The sequence below is a fragment of the Dermacentor andersoni genome, chromosome 1 (assembly GCF_023375885.2).
Source record: "Dermacentor andersoni chromosome 1, qqDerAnde1_hic_scaffold, whole genome shotgun sequence".
In the NCBI taxonomy this organism is placed as follows: Eukaryota; Metazoa; Arthropoda; class Arachnida; order Ixodida; family Ixodidae; genus Dermacentor; species Dermacentor andersoni.
This window is the reverse complement of record NC_092814.1, coordinates 91,788,089-91,811,007: the sequence shown is the minus strand read 5'-3', so window position 1 is coordinate 91,811,007 and position 22,919 is coordinate 91,788,089. Positions and strand designations below refer to the sequence as shown.

At 44.2% G+C, this 22,919-nt stretch overlaps 1 protein-coding gene across 2 annotated transcripts in view; it reads left to right on the top strand.

Moving 5' to 3' along the window:
- Cpsf160 (cleavage and polyadenylation specificity factor subunit 1) overlaps positions 1–10,826 on the top strand; it is an 85,823-nt gene extending 74,997 nt beyond the window's left edge. For both annotated transcript variants that reach the window (XM_050191834.3, XM_055061776.2), the window contains exons 31-35: positions 657–723; positions 8,362–8,571; positions 10,170–10,299; positions 10,469–10,607; positions 10,689–10,826. In XM_050191834.3, the coding sequence (XP_050047791.1) occupies positions 657–723; positions 8,362–8,571; positions 10,170–10,299; positions 10,469–10,607; positions 10,689–10,736 (594 nt within the window). In that variant the 3' untranslated portion in view covers positions 10,737–10,826. The remainder of the gene's footprint in view (positions 1–656; positions 724–8,361; positions 8,572–10,169; positions 10,300–10,468; positions 10,608–10,688) is intronic.
- Positions 10,827–22,919: the final 12,093 nt, after the last annotated feature.

Here is a 22,919-nt window from a genome sequence, read left to right as displayed (position 1 = left end):
GGTATGAAATGGATTGAATCCTATGGACATTTGCCGGGGATACGAATATATTTCGAAGTTGCAGAATTTTGTTGTTGCAGATTCCAACTGTTGTTGCTTGCAGATCGCCCACGCACCCCGATTATCGCTTCTGCAGCCACCAGTTTAGCCTGTGCAAGTTATGCAATGGTCAATTGCTGCAGAAGTATACTGATATGAACATGTAAACAGCGAGCTTTCCATCGCTGCTTGCCACCTGTTGACCAGCAACAATCTTTATAATAGCTGGTAGGCCTAACCAACGTCCCTCCATTGGAATCCAATGACAAAAGCTACAGCTTCATGCAGAGTCAGTGTAAATTTGTTTGAACTCTTTACAGCATTCCGAAAACAAAAAAAAATTCAACGTGATAATGTTGGACTTCATTCACAGCCACAATGTTTGCATGGGTCATGTTCAAAATATTGAGTGAGACACAGTATGGCGTCCAAAATTTTGGTTGTAATACACTGGGTCTATAGAGGATGTGGCAGTGCCTCAAGGAAGTCTTAATAATAGAGCTTGTCTGAAAAAATAGGGCATCTCAAAAATCAGTTGGCAAATGTATTAGTGAATTTCTCACATTTCTGTCCACAGACAAAAACTCCTTCCTTTGTCTTCTCTTACCTGTTTCTAGGATGTAAGGCCATTGGAAGTTTACGCTGTGGAATTCTTCATAGATAACACTCAGATGAGCTTCCTGGGTAAGTTACAAGCACTATATTAGATGCCTTAAGTTTCAGAGTTTCTAGTTGCACAATGAATGTTAATCAAGCATTAGCATAGATAAGCATGTGGGGTTGCTTCTTTGCAGATACATAATACTAATGTTGCTTTTTAACAATTGAAGCAGGTCAAAAGGTTGCACATTTCCTGGAAATTTTTACTTTTCAGTTGAATGCACTGCATCTCAAGAACACCCTGCATGAAGCCCCTTGAACAATATTGCAAAACCCTGGGAGTCCATAACTCCAATGTTCAGTCACTGATCACTGATTTAGGAGCACATTCATTTAACGTTCAGACCAAGTTCTAGTAGAGGCTGGTGCTCAACTGTCAAATGGCAGACAGTGAAGCAAGACAAAATTTCTGCTTTCTCAAAGTGCTAAAAGCACACCGTAAGCTCTTTTCACTGCTTTCTAGTTGAAATTTGGCCTATATATAATATATTGTTATGATGTAAGTGCACGAAATGGGGCGCTTGTTTTGTTAAAAAAAAAAAAATCACTAGTGCTCATTATAATTTCACCTAACTTGGCCACTGGGATATAGTTTAGCAACTTCATTTTGACCAGACAAAATAATCATGGAATGAAGTGAACACAAAACTAGGTATTCTACCTTAAGGGATGACAGCCTATTACATATTTATCTCCCTACTGCATGGTGTATCATGTGTGATACACACCTAACTTCGTAGAACTTAATTTAGAAGTAAAGAGAAGGGAAATGTTGCATATTTACCTGGAATGTATGTCATACCTAGCTATGGACTACATAGACGCTATAACTCTGGTTATTTCTTTCATTGTTCTTTTTTTTTCTCTTTTTTAATGTATGGTGGCAACTCATCACCCAAACACAAAGTTCATGAACATGTTTTTTTTTTTTTTCAACAATTTTTATGCCTAAAATCGGCACAAAAAATACCAGGCTGTTTGCAGTTTATCAGTCTACTATGTATTCTAGTTACATAATGAATGTTAGTCAAGCACTAGCATAGATAAGCATGTGGGGTTGCTTCTTTGCAGATACATATATACAAATGTTGCTTTTTAACCAATGAAGCAGTTTAAAAGGTTGCACATTTCCTGAAAATTTTTACTTTTCACTTGCGCTATTTTACTTAAATGTTCTAATTTGCAATGGAAAAAAATTAATAGGCAAAATTTGAATTAGAAAGCAGTAAAAAGAGCATATAATATGCTTTTAGCACTTTAAAAAAACAAATTTTGTCATGCTTCAGTGTCTGCCATTTGACAGTTGAGCACCAGCCTCTACTAGAACTTGAGCTGAAAAGTAAATAAATGTGCTGCTAAATCAGTGATCAGTGACTGAACATTGGAGTTATGGACCTCTAGGGTCTTGCGATGTTGTTCAAGGGGCTTCATGCAGAGTGTTCTTGAGGTACGGTGCATTCAGTGCAGAGAAATTGGGACTCACTCTGTTGGGGTAAGTTTTCTCAGAAGGGAAAGTTTATAGATGTAGCAGGTTGTTGTTGAAACAACTAACATCCAAGAAGGTAAGTGTCACCATGGTCATCTGCTCATTTTGCCTATACTTTGCCCGTTGTTTGAAAACATGCAGCTTGTCTATTGAGCGGATGAGCAAAAGATATGGCAAGGCAATAACATTTTAACTAATGTCTTCAGGGGATATGTTATAATTCCAGAATTGAAGTGCGCCATTACTTGAAGCATAACCTTTTACTAGAAACTCTGTGCCTTACACCAGTGTTGAGAAATAAGTTCTCAAAATATGCAGCTTATGTGATGATGATTCACATGGAAAAAGAAAGGAAATTTAACATTACATAGCTACTCAAAACTGATTTGTTTCCTCTCCCTGATATGTTTGTCATGATATGATGGTTATGATGCATAATAAGTGCTGGAAATCGGGTGCTCGTTTTGTAAAAAAAAAAAAGAAATCTGCTAGTGCTCATTAAAATTTGACGTAACTTGGCCATTAGGAAATAGTTAAGCAACTTCATTTTGACTGGACAAAATAATCATGGAATGAAGTGAAGACAAAACTAGGTATTCTACCTATAGGGATGACAAGCTATTACATATTTGTCCCCTTACCGCATGATGTATCATGTGTGATAGAGATCTAACTTCTTGGAACTTAATAGCAGCAAAGAGAAAGGAATTCTTACATATTTACCTGGAATCTATGTCATACCTAGCAATGGAATACATAGAAAGTATAACTCTGTTTTTTTTTTCTTTTTTCTCTCTTTTTAATGTATGGTGGCAGCTCCATCACCCAAGCACAAAATGTTCATGAACATGCTCTTTTTTCTCCAAAATTGTTATGCTTAAAATCGACACACAAAAATTGCCAGGCTGTTTGATTGCAGTTTATCAGTGTACTATGTTGTTTTCAAGGAGAAAAACATTCAGATGTTTATGTGAGGCAAGCATTAATTGCTTTATCGTATGTGATACAGCATGCAGTTATGGGTTGTTTTGTGTAGAAGCGCAGAGATTTTAGTCCTCATAAGAGAACATATTTGATTGTTTTTACAGGCTCTACTGTTTCTTAGCACCATTATTGTCGTTACTATATCAAAAAATAAAAATGCCAGCAGTAAACTTTTATGATGAATATAACTTGAGACTTGCTTTGTTCGAAGAGCTAATGACAACAGCAGCAACAAAGAGCCCTTCAAGAAAGTGGAATAAGGCAATTTTCGGCTTGTCAGGCTCCTATAGACTAGGGAAAGCAAAAATTTACATAAAAGGAAGCACTCTAAAGGTTCCATTGTAGATATTGAGGCCTAATTATTAGTCAGCCAAGGATGATATCATTGTTTTATGAAACTTGTGCTCTTACATCAAAGTTTAAAGTTTTTCTATGGCTCTGATATTTATGGTGGTGTTCTGGAATTCAGATGCCTTTTTCTATGGTCACAAAGTATGCCCGTAACTGCATGATGTGTCATGTATGATATGTGGCAACTCTAGCTTATAAAATTGCATCCATGTGATTCTAGAAAACTGAGGTTTGTTTGGGAATACCTGGCCTAAGCCATGCCTTGTCTAATTTTTTACAAGGAAATAGAAATTAATGTATCAAGGGGTTCAAGAAAGATGACTCAAACTATTTTTGAACAAAGACAGGCGGACGCCATTTAATGCACATTAAGGCAAGGAAAACACATGTCATGCAATCACTATTGGCTAAATTGAAGGCACCTAGCCAAAGAAAATCGCCAAGAACAACTGAAAGAATAGCACGAGTAATTTGACGCCACATTCACTCCGAAAAATATGCACACCTTGCTATTGATATCTGAATGCATGCGAGTACTGTCTTGTAAACAAGACGGGATGCTCCATTAATGCTACACGCAGAGAGACTCTCGTAACACAATCTCGTTTTCTGTCTACAGCTTTCAATAGCACTGAAAAAATCTGGTTTCACCGTCTTGCTTTCTTATTGGCCCCCACATTGGCTGTCCTGAATTTCAAGGCAGTTCCATTCATTTCGCTAAAACAACAGCAGTACCATGTAATATAGAGTGCTGAAGGAAAAATGCAATATTTTTAGTTAAAAATTATATTCAACTGCTTATTTGGTGTGGTTCCACATGGCATCTGGAATGGTCCACCTCGCACCACTCTTGACTACAAGCTTGTCTTTTTGAGGCAGCAACAGTGTCATGGCTACTGCATTTCTGATTTACCTGCCACATTTGCTCCATGAGCTTACTCTTTCTCTGCTTTTGCACATCTCCTCATGCATACAGTTTAAGGGTTTCTTACTACAGTCCAGTTTCTTTCTTTTTATCTGATCTTAGTTAGCGGCTGAACCACAAAGCTTTAGCACAATCGGCAATCCTTTGCAGACCCTCGAAAAAGGTTACTGCCGTGGAGTGCAGCCAGCATTGCAGAGTTCCAAAATGCAGGCATCTCGGCCTAGGTGCCATCAGTTTTTGGCACATATGCAACATCTGTGCAGACTCCTTATACAAACAATCTTGCTAGTATCAACAGTTTGCAAATGGGGTGGTCTGACTGGAAGGTAAATTGTTTTGTATATCCTAAGGCATTTCTTCACTCCATGTCGCCCTAAATGCTTGAAGCGTTCTGTTGCAAATTGGTAGCCATTATTGTTGTGAGGGCAGCACATTTATGGGCACATAGACAAACACCATAGTACATAAACAAGAGCACTTTGGTGCTCGTTCATGTATCCACAAGTGTGCTACTTTATGACAGTTGGTTAACCAACTATCCCAGCAATATCTCCTCGGTAGATTGAGGTTTGGGTTGAGTTTTGACACCCTGATTGTGATGCAGCCTTCACCTTGCATAGTTGGTATGCCCTTATTCTGGATACTGTTCCAATTCTCTCTCTCTCTTTTTTTTTTAATGCCTCATTTCCTGCTGTTAAAGCAATGGTCGGCTTTTCATCAGTTTGGTCCCACTTCACTATCATTTGATTATGTACATTGCCTACGTGTTCTACACTTTCAACCAGAGTCGCTGACTCAAATTTTAGACACAAGGTCGTTAACAACCCAGTCAAGCTTTCTGCTTAAGACTTTCACCTGCTTCGAACTGTTTTGCAAGCTCTGCACTTGAAGGCGTCAGGCTTCACAAAAAGTCATGGAGAAAGCAACAGTCGTAGCAACAAAGTTTCATGATATACAGTAAGTACAGAAAAAATAAAAACGATAGTATGTAGGACTTGGTAAGACATAAAGCCACTGCAACTGCTGCTGCCAAGTGCAACGAGACTTTTGTAGCTTCCTTTATAAGCTTGTTCAAGCTTGGTGGTAAGTGCACTATGCACAACCACTGAAGGTCCCATGAGACCATGTTGAATAGTGGCAACAGGCACGTTGCAGGTGTCAGAAAAATTCACATATCAACTTTACTCTCCTGCAAGCCAACCTGCCTGCAAATATTTGGATGCTTCACCTCAATGCTGAGTAGTACCTGCCATTTAGATAGGCTCTTCTAGATAGGCTCCCGCCTGCCCTTTCCCTTTCTACTCCCTTACTTTTCGTGTGTTCTTAGTAAAAGTTCAGTTTTGCTCCTCATTAACAAAAAGGATTATATAAAGAGTAAAAAATGATTCAAAATTTGCATTGGCAAAAAAATCACAACCACGTCTTTTTTGTGCGTGTGAGGCATTAAAATTTTCTTGCTGTGATGGTTGACCATTATTCTTTCCTTGTCTGTCAGAGTTTCAAAATAAATAGAGCCCATTAGGAAATGTGTTTGTCATCAGAGGGTTTTTGAAAAATATACAGCCTTCATGGAAGCTGACCCTGCATCATAAAAATCTTTGACTTAAGCAGTATTTCGAGATGTTAGTTACAGTCAAGGGGTTTTACTGTAATATGGCACTGAAATCGAAAGTTACGGAGGATGTGCTCAAGCTCCAAACAGTGCGCAAGAACAATGCACAATGCTCTAACATGGAGGGACACACATGCATGATCACACACCTGTTTTCTGGCATAACGGCTTGCATATAACATGCAAAGGTTTGCATACAATGAATAAGCTTTGGAAGGAGAAAGTAAAATTATATTATTGTCTGCATTTCATAATCATACCTGTATTTTTCAGAAGTATTGTTTTCTGGCACACACTTTCTGCCCATGGCAGGAGTACTATATAATTTCAAGCAGACACACTACTACTAAAAAGCTTTGTACTCTTGCATTTTGACTTTTTGAGGGCTTTCTTTTTAGCATGCAATATATTTTCATTCCAGCTGAGGTGATTTACTCAATACCTTGTGGAGAATATTAGTGTCCTTGGTTTGCAGACTGTACTGTATTTGTTTTCTTCTCTCTAGTAATATTGGTTTTTCCTGCAGGCGCTAAGAGGGAATAATTGCTTTGATGTTTACTTTCTGATAGCAGCATGTAGTGGTTAAAGCAGGGGTGGAACATTTGAAAGCTTCCCATGGCAAAAAGCAGCATGACTCTTCTTATGGTACATCTATAATACCTAGAATATATACTGACTAGTGTGCCTACTGCAGGCAATGGGGTGACACGTAGACACTGATGTCTGCCAGCAGTGCCCGCATGGGGTGCTGCAGTATGAGACTCTGCTGGTCCACCATGGACTGCCCGGTGCCCAGCACATAGCTTTGGTTCTTGCTTGTTTCCATAATTATGTGATCACTTAACCCTTTGTGGTCCGACTTTTATCACTGAAGTGAGAAATTATATTTTGTGCATCTGAATGGTAAAGTACGAGGAAAAAAAAAACAACAAATGGCAATGAAGGGATCATATGGTTCTTCAAACTTTTTTATTCCAAATCACCATGATATGAAGCATGGCCACATAAAATTTTAGAATAATTTTTGTGCTACCCAGAGCCACTATCTTGTATTCATTCAAAAAGCCGACGTTCGGTTTCGCCTCACGTCATTGGCCTAGATTGGCCTAAACTGCGATATCGGCGCGGCCAGGACAATCACGTGAGGCGAAGCCGAACGTCAGCTTTTCGAACGCGTACCAGATAGTGGCCCAGACAGAGCAATAAAGTTTATCTTATTGGATTTATTGAATCATGCTGAAGCATTGATGCCTTCTTCAGCAATATTTGAGAAACTAATCCTTCCAAAAATTTTTCTTAGAAGATTGATTAAGTAACGGGAGCTTGGAAAAAAATTAGAACCAAATTACATAAGTAAAAATACTAAATTGTAATTTGATAATAAAAATAAACAGGTGAAATTGCAATGTCTACAAGTATAGCACAGTAATATAAAGAAGAAAGATTTTAAAGAAATGTTGGTCCTTCACCCAACTCCCGCCTTAAAGAAAAATTTAAACCACAACAGAACATAACATGTGTACAGTTATCACAGTAATCTTTGTGCACAGGGCACCCTAGCTTTGTAAAGGGCATATATTATTGAGGCACATTCTTTGTTGAGCTGTTAACCACCTGCGCAAAGCAACGTAGAATACTCCTGTTCTTTGCACCCTTTCATCTCGGATGTCTCTATGCCTGCTGCTTATATCAGGTGTGAGAATGGGAGCTGTAGCAAAAATAGCAGAGTGGAGCAGGGTGCAGCTGCAAACATAGGCTCACAACTGGCAGCACCCTCTGGAAGCCACTGCAGACAGGCATCATTGGAGGTGCTACCGTCTCCTGTCGGAGAGGTCTAGTACTTGGCACACTAGTCAGTATATTTAGGCTATGTCTAAGTGTGCTAGGGATATCAATTATTTCAACCACTAACACAAAGCATCAAATGTTATTTCAAGTAGTTCCAAGTATCTATCACTTCTGGCTTTTCGTGATGCAAAGTGCGCAATTGGATGTTGTTCTTGTTTATAGTAATTTGCACAATGAAACAATTTTGTATTCTTATTAGTATTTAGAGTTTTTTTGCTTTTGACAAATGGTTAGCTCATTGAGTGAGTGCTCTTTTAGTTAATGCTTTTGTAGTATATTCTATGTTTTGCTTGCAAAAAGCTTTATACTGCTCTTAATTCTGCCAATGGCATCATGGTAAGTCAATTGAGGAACTAGGACAAATGCTGTGGATATGTGTATTGTGTAAGAGTGTCTGAGGCATTTTTGCATGACTTGAGTGAAAGCATGCTGATCAATCTGTTGTGGACCTTACAGTGACAGATGCCGAGCGCAACCTGCTTCTGTACATGTACCAGCCTGAATCACGGGAAAGCTGTGGTGGGCAACGTTTGCTGAGAAGAGGAGACTTTCATGTGGGCTCGCCTGTTGTATCCATGTTTCGCATCAAATGCCGCATGGGAGACATTGCGAAATATGATCGCCGAGCAGCAGCCATAGTGGATGGCCGGCACATCACAATGTTAGGTGAGCTTCGTGTGCACCCCAGTATTGAGAAAATGTATAGTAACTTGACTCCGCAGGAACATTTGAGAACCAAAACCATGCACAAGTATACGGTCGTGCCTAAAAACACCTGCATGCTTCTTACTTTTATGCTCATCCACCCAAGCCAAACCTATAAACAAAAGAGAAAGTGATATATGGCCATAAATTCGTCATTGGCAAAAGCAAGACACCAGAAAAGGAATTCATTTTGTCCTTTGGGACATTGTCAAAATATGGTGTTTTCACATGTCCTGGTGTAAACTGAATTCACTATTCTTCCTCGGCACATTTTAAATTTTGCTTTGTTGTTTTCTAAGAACATCATACGGCATTAGCTACAATTTTTCACAGCTAAATCAACTTGTTTCATGCATTAAAGCTCCTTGGATCCACACATTTTTTTCTAATAAATAAAATTATTTTTTAATAGTTGAATCAAACATGTTCTAAACCACTTATAGTAAGTTGTTTTAAGGGGCCCCTCACCAGGTCTGGACATTTTGAACTGACAAGGTCAGAGCATACAATGCGCGCTAGCAATTGTGTTTGCAAAGAATTGCATCACTACGCAACCGCGGAAAGGTCTAAAATTTCAATCCGAACGCTGTTTTCCCTTTCCCTTGCGACGACTTCGCTCCAAGCCGGACAGTGACATACTCATGCCCCAGCGCTTACGTACTCGTGTCCGCAGTTTCACGTAGCTCGTGGTGACACGGGACTTCGAGAATTATTCAAGGCAACACCTGTTATCTGTGTGATCTGTTGCTTGAGTTGACTAATTGAAGTTTAGAGAAATAATAAAACACACAAATGGAATGTCTGCATGTTTTTTGTTTTACTTCGCACCAAAGCAAGAGAGATGTACTTCCACTTCATCTGCTTGTTCCTACAGACATGCACTCACGTATGTGCGCAGGCACCGAAACTATGCCATTTTCTACCGTGTGGTAGAAAGCGCATGGCTGCTAACGCATTTTGCACCACAGCTTAGCAGTTGTATTATTGTGGTATACAATGAAGACAAGAGCCTTTTTGACGCATTGTGATTGCATTTGGTTCCCCAGTTACCACCCAGCACTCTCCGGTGCCATGAAAAGTACCGGCCACTATGTGGTCTGATTGTGTTTCAATCGCTGAGCACTGTACATCTATAGTATCGGACCCAAGAACAAGCGGCCCAATGCAACCGCATAAGTGGTTCAAGTCATAGTGGCACTTGTCAAGAGGCATAGCAATCTGAATGGCAAATGACTGAATGGCTGAATAGCAATCTGAATGGATTTGTATTTGTAAATGGGGGTGTATTTTGACTCTTTATGCATATATGCCTTATTAGAAATGTTCTTTTATGGTCCCCCTTTTTCTTTTTTGTCACATTGCTATGCCCTGAGAAGCTGTAAATTTTTCTTCATCAAAGCTTTGTTCAAATTCTGTTGAAAATATTAACAGGCCAACCAAAATTTTGAGATCTGTTTGAATTAACTGGCATTTTCAATTGTCCAACTTTTCTTTATCGTCACTCGACGGTGTGTATTAGCAATAGCAAAGTAATAGAACTGCATGGGATTGTCTTTCAGCAACCCTTGATGGCAGTCTTGGCTATGTTCTGCCTGTGCCAGAGAAAACGTACCGAAGACTGCTAATGCTGCAGAATGTGCTGGTCACGAACATCCCCCATTATGCTGGTCTCAACCCAAAGGCATACAGGTAGGCACAATTGTAATCAGTGCGTGATGTACAGTCTTCTGCAGACATGTTTCAAATGCACATCTGTGTAGTCCATAAAAACAGACAAGCCTACTCATTGATGCTGTGTAGGTTTGGCTCATCTTCAGGTTGGCACTCCTGCTTGAAATGCATTTTTCTTTTCATTCAGAATGTACCACTCTCAGAGGCGCTTTCTTGGAAATCCTCACAAAAATATTTTGGATGGTGAACTCATATGGAAGTTCATGCACTTGTCTTTCATGGAGCGCAGTGAGCTGTCAAAAAAGATTGGCACCACTGTCACACAGGTAGGCATGGCTATATTTAAAATTCTGAATTAGGGCTGCTACCATAGGCTTTACTCATGCACTGCGTCTCTTGTTTTTCAGATCACCGATGACCTTCTAGAAATTGAAACCTACACTGCACATTTTTAAGTTGTATGGAGTCATATGTGGTCTCTTGTAAATAGCCATTCACCTTACATTTCCATCCTTAGCATTTGCCATTAAAACTGCTCGATTTTATCTGGTGCTTTTATTTTTTCCAATTTTGATTGCCACAGCAACATGTTGGCAGATTTACTTTTCATTTGTAGTGCTGTTGCATTCAGTGAGTCCATTTGACCATATTGAAAACCTTTTACAAAGTGGAAATACTGAACAAGCCTATAGCTAGATTATTCTTTTGTAACTCTGCATTTGTCTTTCTAGTTGCTCTTTTCTAAGAGCACATCTGTGTTAAAAGAAGTCAAGCAGCAAAAACTAGAAACATGTTTGTTCTTACAATCATTGCACCATCAGGTAAGCCCTAAACTGCCGTGACGAATTTCGAAAAAAAAAAAAATATTAGCTGCGGAATTTTTTTTAAGCTGGATATTTTGAGCCAACTTTTTCTAAAAATGTATACCAGGAAAGCCTATTGCATTTTTACTGGTCTTGCTGAAACAAGAATTGCAATAATCATTGTGCATTATTTATTTTTCATAATTACAAGAAACTGCTCATATACACATGGGGAAAAATTGTGAAACGTTCACAACTGGTTAACTCTTCATCGGCACCAGAGAACACTCGTGATGACTAGTTACCTTGTTATTGGCATTAAAGGGTTAACTGTTTGTCATGGTCATGTGAGGAAAATTGTAGGAACAAACTGTAAAGGAGAACAACGCACCACATAGTACGATTAACAAATGGGCAGCTAGCTCCACAGCATGCCTTTGAGAACACCCTCATGTACCTACAGCCATACTTTTAGGAGTACAGTTTGTACCAAGGAGTACCTACATATTTAAATAAATGCAATTACTGACCTAAATTTCTATAACCTACTCTCTGTGCATGTGAGCCATGATGTAGCACACAACTTTTATTTCGCTGTTGTCCTAAGGCCACCATCACACATAATAAACCATGGACAAGGTGCAGTAGTTGTCTTTACTGGCTTGCATAGACCTGTAGATATCTTGCATTAGTAACTAGGTATAGTAAAATATTATTATCTGGGAAGTAACTGCTGCAGTTGTTATCTGCAGCACTTTTCTTGCAGTTTTTTTTGTGCACTGCTTTTTTTTGTGCACTGAACAGTAGGAAATAATGAATTTTGGTCAGTCAGTTATCGCAGTGAGTATACCCAACTTTGTGGCTGCTTCCTTGTTTTATTTGAGCCTTCGGATTCTTGGATGAAGATTTGCTCTGCACAAAATCTGGACTTGCCTAGCATACCCATTTTCCACTTGAGGTTATCCGCAGAATCTCCACTGCAGGTAGTTTTTTGTCGCTCGGATTTTGTCGCTGAGCTTCTGCCCACAGCCCTATGAAGCATGATCTTTTATAGCCCGGGCCCTTGGCTCCAAGCCAGAGCCTGACCTGAACCCACCGTATGAACTCGTATGTGTACGTGCCTTAAATATGTGATTGCTTATGTGGTATATCAAAGGCATTGCTATAGCACTGCAGTGGCTACAAGACAATGCGGGAATTTTTTTTTTTTTTTTTTTTTTTTTTTTTTTTTTTTTTTTTTACAGGGCAAGTGCAGTAGGAATTGGTTGTTTTTGAAATAAAGGAAAAGGGAGACAAGGAAATTTCTGCTGTCCACACTATAACGGTATAGCGCAGTCTGCTGACATCTGAACGGCAGCAGCAGCATAGGTCAGCATGCTCACTCGCAGGTACATTGACTCATACTCGCTCCACACGCATTTCACAGGCGTGAAACTGTGTTAGTGGATGAGGAAAGGTGCGAATGGACATGAAGATGAGCAGGAGTGAGTGCTGGTTGACGTGGAAAGTCACTGATGGTGATACAAAGTCAACGTGAGCATGAATGTGTGAGTGGACCAGGGTGTCTACCAAGTTTACATTTCCAAATTCCCCGAGTTTTCCAGGTTTTCCTTGAGCAGCTTTGCGAAATTCCCTGACTGACACAGAACCTTGTTTTATGTCAAGACAGGCTGACACCTTGTTGCCTGACGCTGTCACTCTCTAGTAATCATGCTAAAAGATAAACAAAACGACTTAATCCAGTTTGAATAGTAAGGAGTAGCGTTTATTATATTCAAAAAGAAATCAGAAGGGAGGCGTTAGTAAAGTGCACAGCGAAAAAAATACCTTTAAAAAAGTTGGCAAGACTCATTGCTAATCGAACTGAACATTATCAAATACGAATAAAAAGGAGATGCATGAGGAAATAAATATTTTAAAATATCCCCCTCAGTCACGAATTATGAATGACTGTTGATACATGCTTGAAACATAGATGTTGCTTGAGACTCCACTGAAAGGAATAAAATGACTCTTATAGCATTTTATTATGAGTCATTGCAGTTACAGAGCAACTAAATATTTGAATAATTTAAAGTGAGTCATGCTACGTTTCTTCATAAAAATAATTAAATCCCCTGCTCGAATTACATGCACAAGTTATTCATTGGCTTCAAGCACGTCAAGAAAGCAAAAAAAAATATTTCGAGGTTGAAACCGACATGCTCCATGTCAAACGTCACGTAAAACACAGCTTCACCAAAGCAGTATTCTGTAATGATACATATCGCTTTGAAGTAAAATGGAAATAATTCAGAATGTTCAATAAGCTTAATGTTTCTGCTCTATTCCATGCTACCACTGCACAGAAATGGCAAAAATAAACCGCGCCCACAAATATGGACAGCGTGAGCTAAGGGGATGTGAACTATTTCTATCAACTGATAGCAAGCTCGTTGGTATGAGGCCCGAACTTTGTCGCAAGTGAGATTCTCTCACCAGCTGGTGGGTTAACCTCAATTGTCCTGACGTACTCTCATCCCGCGCACAACGCCTCAGTGTTAGGTTTCACTGCGTTAAAGAGTTTATTTTGCTTTGTATGAGGGACACCTGCATCTCGGCATCGGTCAACACTCAAGCTCCTTAAAAGAAGCAGCGGCACACTTCCTTTCCCGTTCATTCCTCAATGCATAAGCCCTTTCTGTTAACGTCCTCCCACCGCGCGTTCGTCCCGCGGACCATTTCAAAGATCCTCTAGGTCAGTTTTACAGTCAGTCCGATTTTTCTGACACCCTACGGGCCGCGAGAACGTCCGAAAAATCAGGCAGTTCGAAAAAATGAATGCGCGATTTTTACTGCCCTTAAGGGCTCAAAGCGCCATAGGCACATCCGAAAAGGCCTGCCAGTCACGGACCTGCCAGTACACTTATTAGGCATATCGGTGCTCGTACTGTGACACGAAATGGCGGGTAGACGCGTGTACAATGTGTGGCGCGTGCCGCCGCCGCCCGATTCAAAGGGTTGAGCCTCAATCATCCATCCATCCATCCATTAAAGGGACACTAAAGCGAAACACCAAAGCAGTTTAGACTAATAAAGCATTGTTTGAGAACACTGCAGGCAGTCATTTCAAAATAATAGTTTGGTTATTAGACGAGAAAATGAAGGTTGAAATATCAGTATTTAAATTTCGCGCCATAACCCCGACGCCGGTACGTTAGTGTGACGTCAGGAATTCCAAAGTATGTTTTCGCATTTGGGCCGCGTCGGCTGAGTACAGGTTCCCGAAACTTGCCATGTTGAATATTTGGTTCCTTTAGAACACAATGTAGTTAATTTGTGCGGCTATATAATTAAGTAGGCCCTAGAAGATTCCATCAAAATCCATGACGTCACAGCGACCAGGTGCGGGAACTTCAAGGGGCGTCGCCACCCGTATTTCGTTCTTGCGCTTTTTCTGACTTACCAAGCGTCTTATCGTGGTAAGAGTGGCGTTTTTAGTGTCGTAGAAAGGTAATTTACTGATGCAGAAGAAATCATTTTCCTCTTTAGGGTCCCTTTAAGGAATACGTACTGTGTCCCGTGACAATTGCCCCCTTCCCACGCTTCTTATGCTTCACTGCAATACTTCCGCGTATGCATTGCAGTATTGAGGCGAAGTTGACTTCCGGACATGGCATTTTGCAACGCGCCGTGCTTTCCGAGCTTTGAAGCCAATCGCGAGGACCACAAAGGCGGAGTCGGTGCCGTTACTGACAGCGGTGAATTCTTTCAATGAAAAACATGGCGCGGAACGGCAAGAATTAAGCTTAATAGCGAAAGTCGAAGCACCGGCCTAGCGTTTGCCGCGGTAGCGGCTACGGCTGCCAGCGGATCTGCGTCCGAGAGCGCCGGTTCAAGGCGGCGAGGTAATCAAAACGGCGGCAATGGTGGCTTTGATTAGTGCCGTTTCGGACCCGCGGTCACGGCAAAAAGTCCGGAAAGACGGACGGCGAAGCGGTCTTGCGACCGAAATTTCAGACGTTCTTATACACCGACTCATTGGCACCGCGAAGCTGTCGGAATTATCGGGCGTCCGGAAAGTCGGTCGTTGATTGCCCACTGGAAACTCCTCCAGCCGACGACACGGCGTCAAAATACGATTCGCTACGATCCCTATGTTACTTGAGCCAGCACTACCGCGACTTCCGTTCGCTTTCAATAAAGTTACAGCTAATTTACCCTGATAGAAGCACAAATTCCCTGAGAATTCCCGGTTTTCCCGGCTGGTAGGCACTCTGGTGGACGTGCACATGAGTGAGTACAGAGCCTGCAAAATATTGGTGAGTGAGTAGTGGCCTATTCTGCCGACCTATGGTCAGCAGTGGGAGTAGGGAAGTAAAAGACAAGGAGAGAGGATAGTGTTAAGAAGAACACTATTTACATATATACAACAGCAACTAGGTAAGAGTTAGCCATAGTTCACATGTGGAGCTACTTCCTCAAGAGAATTGGTCACCCAGCCCCACAAACGAGCACTGTCGGGTAACGTAGAGCAGCTGGGTGGTGAGGCCTGACTGTTGAGGAAGTCGCACAGTGTTCTGAGCTGCCTTCGTGCGTGAGAGAAAGGCAGCCAAAAGAATGTGTGGCGTAAAGCCAACAGAAGCAAAGACTGTTAAACATTTCTGGCAAGGTATATATTTTATTTCAAGCTCTTGCATTTGATGTTGAAAAAAGTCGCAGTTTTGCCCGAAAGGTGAAGCATTGATTGCGATAGGAAATTATTAGCTACAGGAAGTAAGCTTTATCGGCCATGTAAACATTCGCTTACAAAATAACAAGCATGGTGTCACGCGTGCACAGGCAAACATGAACACATCTCGATGACCGCGCACATTCGCTGTCGGAACGCTGGCGTGAGGAAGCGCGGCAGAAGCAGTGAGCCAACTGACCTTCGTGGTGCCTCTCGCTTCAACGCGAACCAAGCGGCGAGAACACAGCGCACTCGAAGCTATCGATCTCAGTGCAGCTAGACGCTGTGCCCATCGTAGTTCGCTTTCCAAGATGGGGCCTGCGCTCAGCCGCTCCTTACGTAGCCGCCGCCGGAGTATAACCCCTCCCCTTCGTACCTTTCGCGCGAGAACAGGGAGGGGGGCGTTCTACTCTAGTGTTCCTGTATATGCTCCCTCAGGGAGCATTATACAGGGACACTATTCTACTCTGGCGGCGGCCGCGCATGGCGCTTTCCTCTTTTGCGCGGGCGAGATTGAGCCAGCATACGGCGCGCTGCCACGATTTTCTACAGAATATCATGGCGCCGATGGCGGCGGAAATGCGCCTGGAGTGTCCATATAATTGCTATTGCAATGAGAGGACTACGCACATATTAAGGCGAAAGCCTTAGGTGTTATGTTGGCGGTGACCTTGGCTAACTGCGCAGTGTTGAGAAGTGGCCAACGCCGCGAAGAATACAAGTACGTCAAAAAATGCTCGGATTGACGTCATATATTTATTCTCAGGGAGGTTCCTGTAAACAAAGTAAATTAGTGGCTTTGAAAAGAAAACTTAATACATTTCGGTCTTGGTGGGAATCTAACCCGGGGTGCGAGACGAGCACGTTTCCCTGTAGCCACGGCTGCTACACGGTTCCGGTTTACTAAACGAGTGCCTAGTGCGTGCCTGATTACACACGTCACGTCGCAGCAGGCCATCTCGCTGACTAGTGCGCGCGTTATTGGGCGGGGCACGCGATCTTTCTCGCGTTCCTCTATCGCTCTCTCTTTCCCGTTCTTCTCTCTCCCGTTCTTCTCTTTTCCTAAAAAGTTGTAACCCAATTTCAATGTCTTCCTCACTGGCCTGTTCGGAAATTAGCTGCAATAATTCCGATTTTAACATTTCCTTGCGTACCTCTAGGCCCAGTTCCTCACCAACAGTCAACAATTCGTCTCTCAGCAGTGTCCCTAACTCCATGATTGCTGCTTTACTGCCTTGATCCTGCTCGCTAAACCTACCTAGAAAAAAACAACCTCGCTAACAATCAACAATCCAGCTTCCCTACTGTTCTAAAACAGAAAAAAACAAAATGAAGACTAGAGAGTCAAAGCAAGAACCAATCAAGAACCGCGGACACAGCACCACGTCGCAAAGTCCGTCTCACCGCTGTCAGCCAGTTCAGGGTCGGGCATGAAATAGATGGTAGCTGGCCCATGTCGTCGTCCAACTTATCCACGCTGATGACTTTGAAGGGAGATACTTGTTCTCATCGAGAACGAGGAATATGGGTTTATTTAAAGTATTTACATGAGAACGTTACAGTTCATCAGTCTAACATGACTCAAAAAGGAATGCACACTGAGGAGCCGCCAACGGCTCCTTAAATACACTCTGTCCTCCCTAGATCACTAAGTGAGGGAAAAACGGCCGTTCAACCTGCTACCAATTCGGAGCGTTCAAAGTCACCGTAGCCGACCCGCCTTTGAGGGGGAGGGTTTACACACTCACTTCCGCACAGGTTTCACTGATCACACCAAGGTGAGAGGGTTTTCGCAGACACGGGTCTTGCTCCGAGCAGGCGCCTTTTCATCCCAGTGTTGACTCCGCAGACAATGGCCGCCGCGTCTGTCCATGACATTTAAGCCCCGTGAGACGGCCGCAAGACATCTCCCAGGATTCCCACCGCTTCAAACAAGCCGTGACGGCGACGGCGAATCCACTAACAATACTTGGTCCGCCGACCGCGTTTAGTCATAGCGGCGCCGAGGGGGTGTTGATGCGGCACATCGTCGCCCCTACAAAGCGAGTCGCCGCAGCAGGTGGGGAATGGTTCCACGGTCGCTTCTGGGAAGCTCGCCACGCCTGCAGCAGCAGCTGGCTGGGAAAATTTTGTAGGTCGGTACCCTTGCAGGCCGTTCGTAACAACGCATGCGCAGATGGTATAGGACAGATGCTACACGTGGGAGCACGGCGGGAGCAAATGTTTACGCACGCTAAGTAGCGTTCAACACGGCGACGCCCATGGCTCCCGCTTCAGCTTGAGTTCTCGTGGTGGCTACGTTCTCACTAGCGTTGATCGCCAGCAACTATTGAAATGAGCTTTCGCTTTCTCTAAACTCACCTGAAACGTCCAATTTCTGAGACTTCTGCGATTTCAGCGCTCTTAGGTCTAAGGGGTTCCGGTGCCGACATGAGGACCACGTACTTAAGGCTCCTGTTTCTGCAGCTCTTTCAGGTACTTGGAGCGGTCCGCGGCGCCGGCTTTTCGCACCTGTATTTTAACCCCCCTACGATAATGCCGTACAGGCGATGTAGGTATACCGAATAAATAAATAAATGAGACGTCCGCATATCAAAAGCAGGATTACGGTGGCTAGAGGAGTTCTGAGTTGTGCCAACGTCTAGAGCGCAGTCCGCCGCTTCACATCATGACGCAAAAGTGGCGCTGCGCTCAGTATACAGATAAGGCCACTTGATTATTTGATAGCGACATTCTCCCCGCGACGCTTTCCTCCTCGATTCTCCTCGCGCGCCAGCTGCGCGCGCTGCGCACGGCACGCTCTTTCTCCTCGGCTCCCGCGGACGGGCCGCAGTTTTCGAAGGAGGCGCATGATTTTGGGCCAGTTGCGCGCCACAGTGGTGTAGAAAATTTTAATGAATAATAACCGCATCGAGAATGCTGAAGCTGATGTTCATGAGGAGGTTTGTTTGTTCTTAAAGTCATGTGAATGTGGTATACGGATGTAAAAGGAGCTTTGAGCGAGTTCTGTACTACAGACATTTCTTTCTGCCACATGTTAAGATGCTTTACTTTATGCATCTGTTCAAGTATTCTTGTCACCCCTCTGTGTATTATTTTTCATGCCTGTGCGCGCATGTGCACCGCAGGTATTATATTTAGTATGCCTTTTTATAATGCGTTAGTCGCGAGTGTTTCGTCCGTCCATGTGTTTATCTTAGTACCTTTTGCGCTGTGGTCTCTAAACTGAATGGGACGGTTGCGCAATTTAAGTGCGAGTAAGCGTGCGCAATCCTGTGAACACGCCTTGCATATTGCCTGTATCCGTGAGAAAACCAAATAATAATCGTCACCCATCCGTGCGTGCGTGGCAGCCCAATTCAAAGTAAACTCAACAACTGAAGAAACGCATTGTGGGCTAGCTAGCGCTCGTCGCCCGCAATACCACGGGTGTACTTGCTAATAGTTATTTTTTTCTCAGGGCCTGCATTCATTATACCTAAATGACTGACACAGAGATCAAAGTAAGCTGGAAAGAAACCACATTTCTGAGTCGCTATTACGATTTTCAGTAAAACAGGCAACGGATTCTAACAATCACGAAAGTTGCGAACTAGAGGCTGTATTTTCGCACATTATTGTTCACAGCACAGCGCAGAACCTATAGTGCTGCATTTCCGGCTGAATAACAGTAGACGATGCACGAGTTGGTGGCGTCCCAGCAGAATATTCAGCATACTAAGGACAGCCTAATTTTTATACAACGTACAACTTGTGCAGCAAAAACGCTGAGCAGACCGGAAGAATAAACAAAATTATCCAGAAACTCATTGCAGTTGTCTAAGTATGCACAAGCATATCCCATAATTTCAGTTGGCTCACCCCCAAATTTAATTTAGCCGACCTAGAAATTTTAGTTGGGCCACCCCGAAATTTCAAGCTGAGCCGCCCCCAAATTTCAAGTTAGCCCGCCCCCAAACTTCAAGTTGGCCCACCCCCTAATTTAAGTTGGCCCACCCCCAAATGTTAATTGGCCCACACCGCAATTTCAGCTGGCTCACCCCTGAATTTCAGTTGGCCCACCCGTGCATCCTATATGGAGCACTAGGTATCACTATGAGAATTCTCTCTGATCAATCTTATTTTTTTATTTGGTTTCGATTGTTCCGTATCGCATATGAAGCTTCCGATAATCTACATTAATTTACATTATTATAACGAGTAACTGTCGTAAATTCGCAAATTACGCGCTTTGGTGCAGATACACAGCATTACACTTTTAGCGTGACGGGCCGGGTACTCGCCAAAGCCTGCTTACGCATTAAAAATGCAGCATTAGGGCTCGCTTTGATGAGAACAATAGGAAAGGTGCCTTACCTTGCAAACAACACTGTTCTTTGTCGGAACAAAGTTCTTTCGGCAAATGTCGGGCAGCCACGGCTTCTTGCGCAAGCCATCACGCTTTCCTTGTATCATAAAAACTGCATAACCATCTTCCGAATTGGTGCTGCAGTTATATGTGCTACAGCACGGCACAGCGTTAGGACAACACCGCGTGCAACGTTCGCTGCGCCAAGCCAGCCGAGCTAAGGAGAAAAATGGCGCCAACGAAAAAGAAAAACACAAGCAAAACGCAAGACCCACGCATGTCCAAGGGCAACGGCAGGGGGACCAATCGTCGTGCAGAAAGACGGACGCGAAACCGGTTCCCACGGAGGGGACGAGCAAGGGGCGAGGAGGAGGTTGCGCGGCGGCGGCAGGTTTCAAAGAGTGGCGGTACTTTCAAATTATCAAGGGACCTTACTGCCACCCAAGCGGCGGAGATTCCGAGGCCGATCAGGAGGCCTTGAGACCCTCCAACATCAGGGAGGAGTGAAGTTCATCGCAGCTGTCACGTCCGCAGCAGCCGCTGTCAAACTATCGTTCCGGGGCTCCTTCGTCCTGAATGGTGCCTCGGTTCCAGTCACCCAAGTCGGACCACGAGTCATCTACATTTCCGCCTTCCGTCTTCCCCACACGTGTAAGACGCCGCAGTTGCAGCAGTCCTGTCTCCGTATGGAAAAGTACTTGTAATTCAAGAATCATACTTCAAAGGAAGACCCAAAATTGGCACCGGCGTGAGGGTCATTTGCATGGAAATGAAGTCCGTGCCAAATTTTATGTCAATGCAAGGCCATTGCATCATGTTCGACTACCGAAGAATTCTGAAGGTGTGCTCACGATGTGGGGCGGATGGACACCTAGGAAAGGCATGCGAGACACCACCTTGCTAAAGGTGCGAAGTCTTCCGCCACGAGACCGCCAAGTGCACGTCCCCTTGTGGCCGCTGTGCCGGGAACCACGTCATAGCGGACTGCTTCTTGCCCAGATCCAATGCCGCGGCAGCCGCAAACACTAACGCCCCTGTCAGCAGTGAAGACGGCGACCAACAATATCATGATGAGCTCCCCAAAGAACAACTCAAAGACGATCGACCGGGACCCCGATGTACAGGCTTCGTCTGAAGAACCCCGCCGCAACAAACTTTCCGAACCCCTGTCTTCGGCGGAGGCTTCAGACAGGTCGGAAGACGAGCAGTTGCTACCACTCCCCTTTTCTGCGAAGAGCACTACCGAAGTCAGCTCAGTCGAGGCAAGCTCAAGCGACACGGCATCTCATCTAGAACTCATAATCGACGAGTCAGCAGACTTCACAGCGCACGAAGACAGCGTGCCAGCCGGCGAGTTCACCGACAAGCCGCTTTAACCGGTCGGCCGTGGCCATCGCCCCCGGTCCCGACAGACGCCGACAGCTGGCACCACGCGAGAGACGGTGCTTGCCCAGACCAGCGGATTCCGTATGCCCCGAACAACGGACTTGTCGTTAAAGAATCCAGTAAGTCACGCTGCCGACCTTCTCATTATGGTAGAAGCCATAGGCGCCGACTACGGGGGGGCTCCGGGGCCCGAGCCCCCTCCGGAGTTTTCCGGGGGGGGGGCTGCAACCCCCTCCCGGCGTTGCCGAAGCCTCCCCCCCCCCTCCCCACATACACACCTAATGTCTTACTGCCAGAGTTTCGTCACCCACATCATTTCAGGTTTCTTTTGACTTTGTTACGTTTCGCCTACGACGCGCGGTATAGCCGGCGCGGATGCAACGGACGCCGGGGCTTCGTTCAAAACGGCGGACATTTTGGCCCGTTCGGAGCTGCCGCAAAGCCTCCCCGCCAAGCGCGTCCAGGCGTGTTTCAGTGCCACGTGTCTTCGTGTGTACGTGTGTGTGTGTGCCCACGCTTGTCAAAGCGCGGCAGCCGGGGAGAGGAGCTCCCCAAGTGTGAAGCGAGGAGGCCTGACCGGCGCCGGCTTGGCGGATGCGTCACTACACTCGTCTCAACGTGTCTCTCAGCCTGTCCGTGCCCCGCCGTCACGTGGTCTCATCCCGTGACCTTCCTTCTTGCCCGCGACGCCGAGAGTATAAGAGCAGCTGCCCCCGGACGCCAAGAGAGAGGCTCCGATTTCTTCTGTTGAGTAACGTGCACTCCCGTCTCTCCACTTCGGTCGACCTGACCGGCCGCTCTTTTGCGATGTTAGAATAAACAAGTTGTTCTGTTACCAGTCGACTCATGCTTTGCCGGGACCTTCGGATGCTTCCAGTTGTGCCCCAGGCCGCCAGGCCAACGCTACCCTTGGGGCTTGCGACCCGATTGCCATAACGGGTGTCCGCGCTCAGATTCTAACAGCTGGTTGCCAGCGGTGAGATCGCGACAACGGAGGCCAGCAGCGAAGATATGCGGTTGACTGTATGCTGAGCAGCACAACGACCATCCGGGAGCAGTGCAACGAGCCCTGTGTGATGACTGGTTGCCTGCAGCGGAACGACTGCGCTGAATTCTTGGCTGCGAGGTTTAATTGGTGAGTGCGGGACTTTCTTCTTCTGAGTTTTGCCAGGCTTTTGTTAGTGTGAGAAACAGAGCTGGTAATTGTGGTTGTCGTTGCTGCCGGGTTAGTTTGCGGCAAGACAATAGTAGGCAGTAGAGAAAGCAGCATTCAGAGCAGCCATGGATTTGAAGTCGTTGCGCAAATCGAAATTGCTGGAGCTTGCAAGAGAGTTGGGTTTGGATGTCTCAGACAAACTCAGAAAACCAGAACTGCTGAGGGCTATTCTTG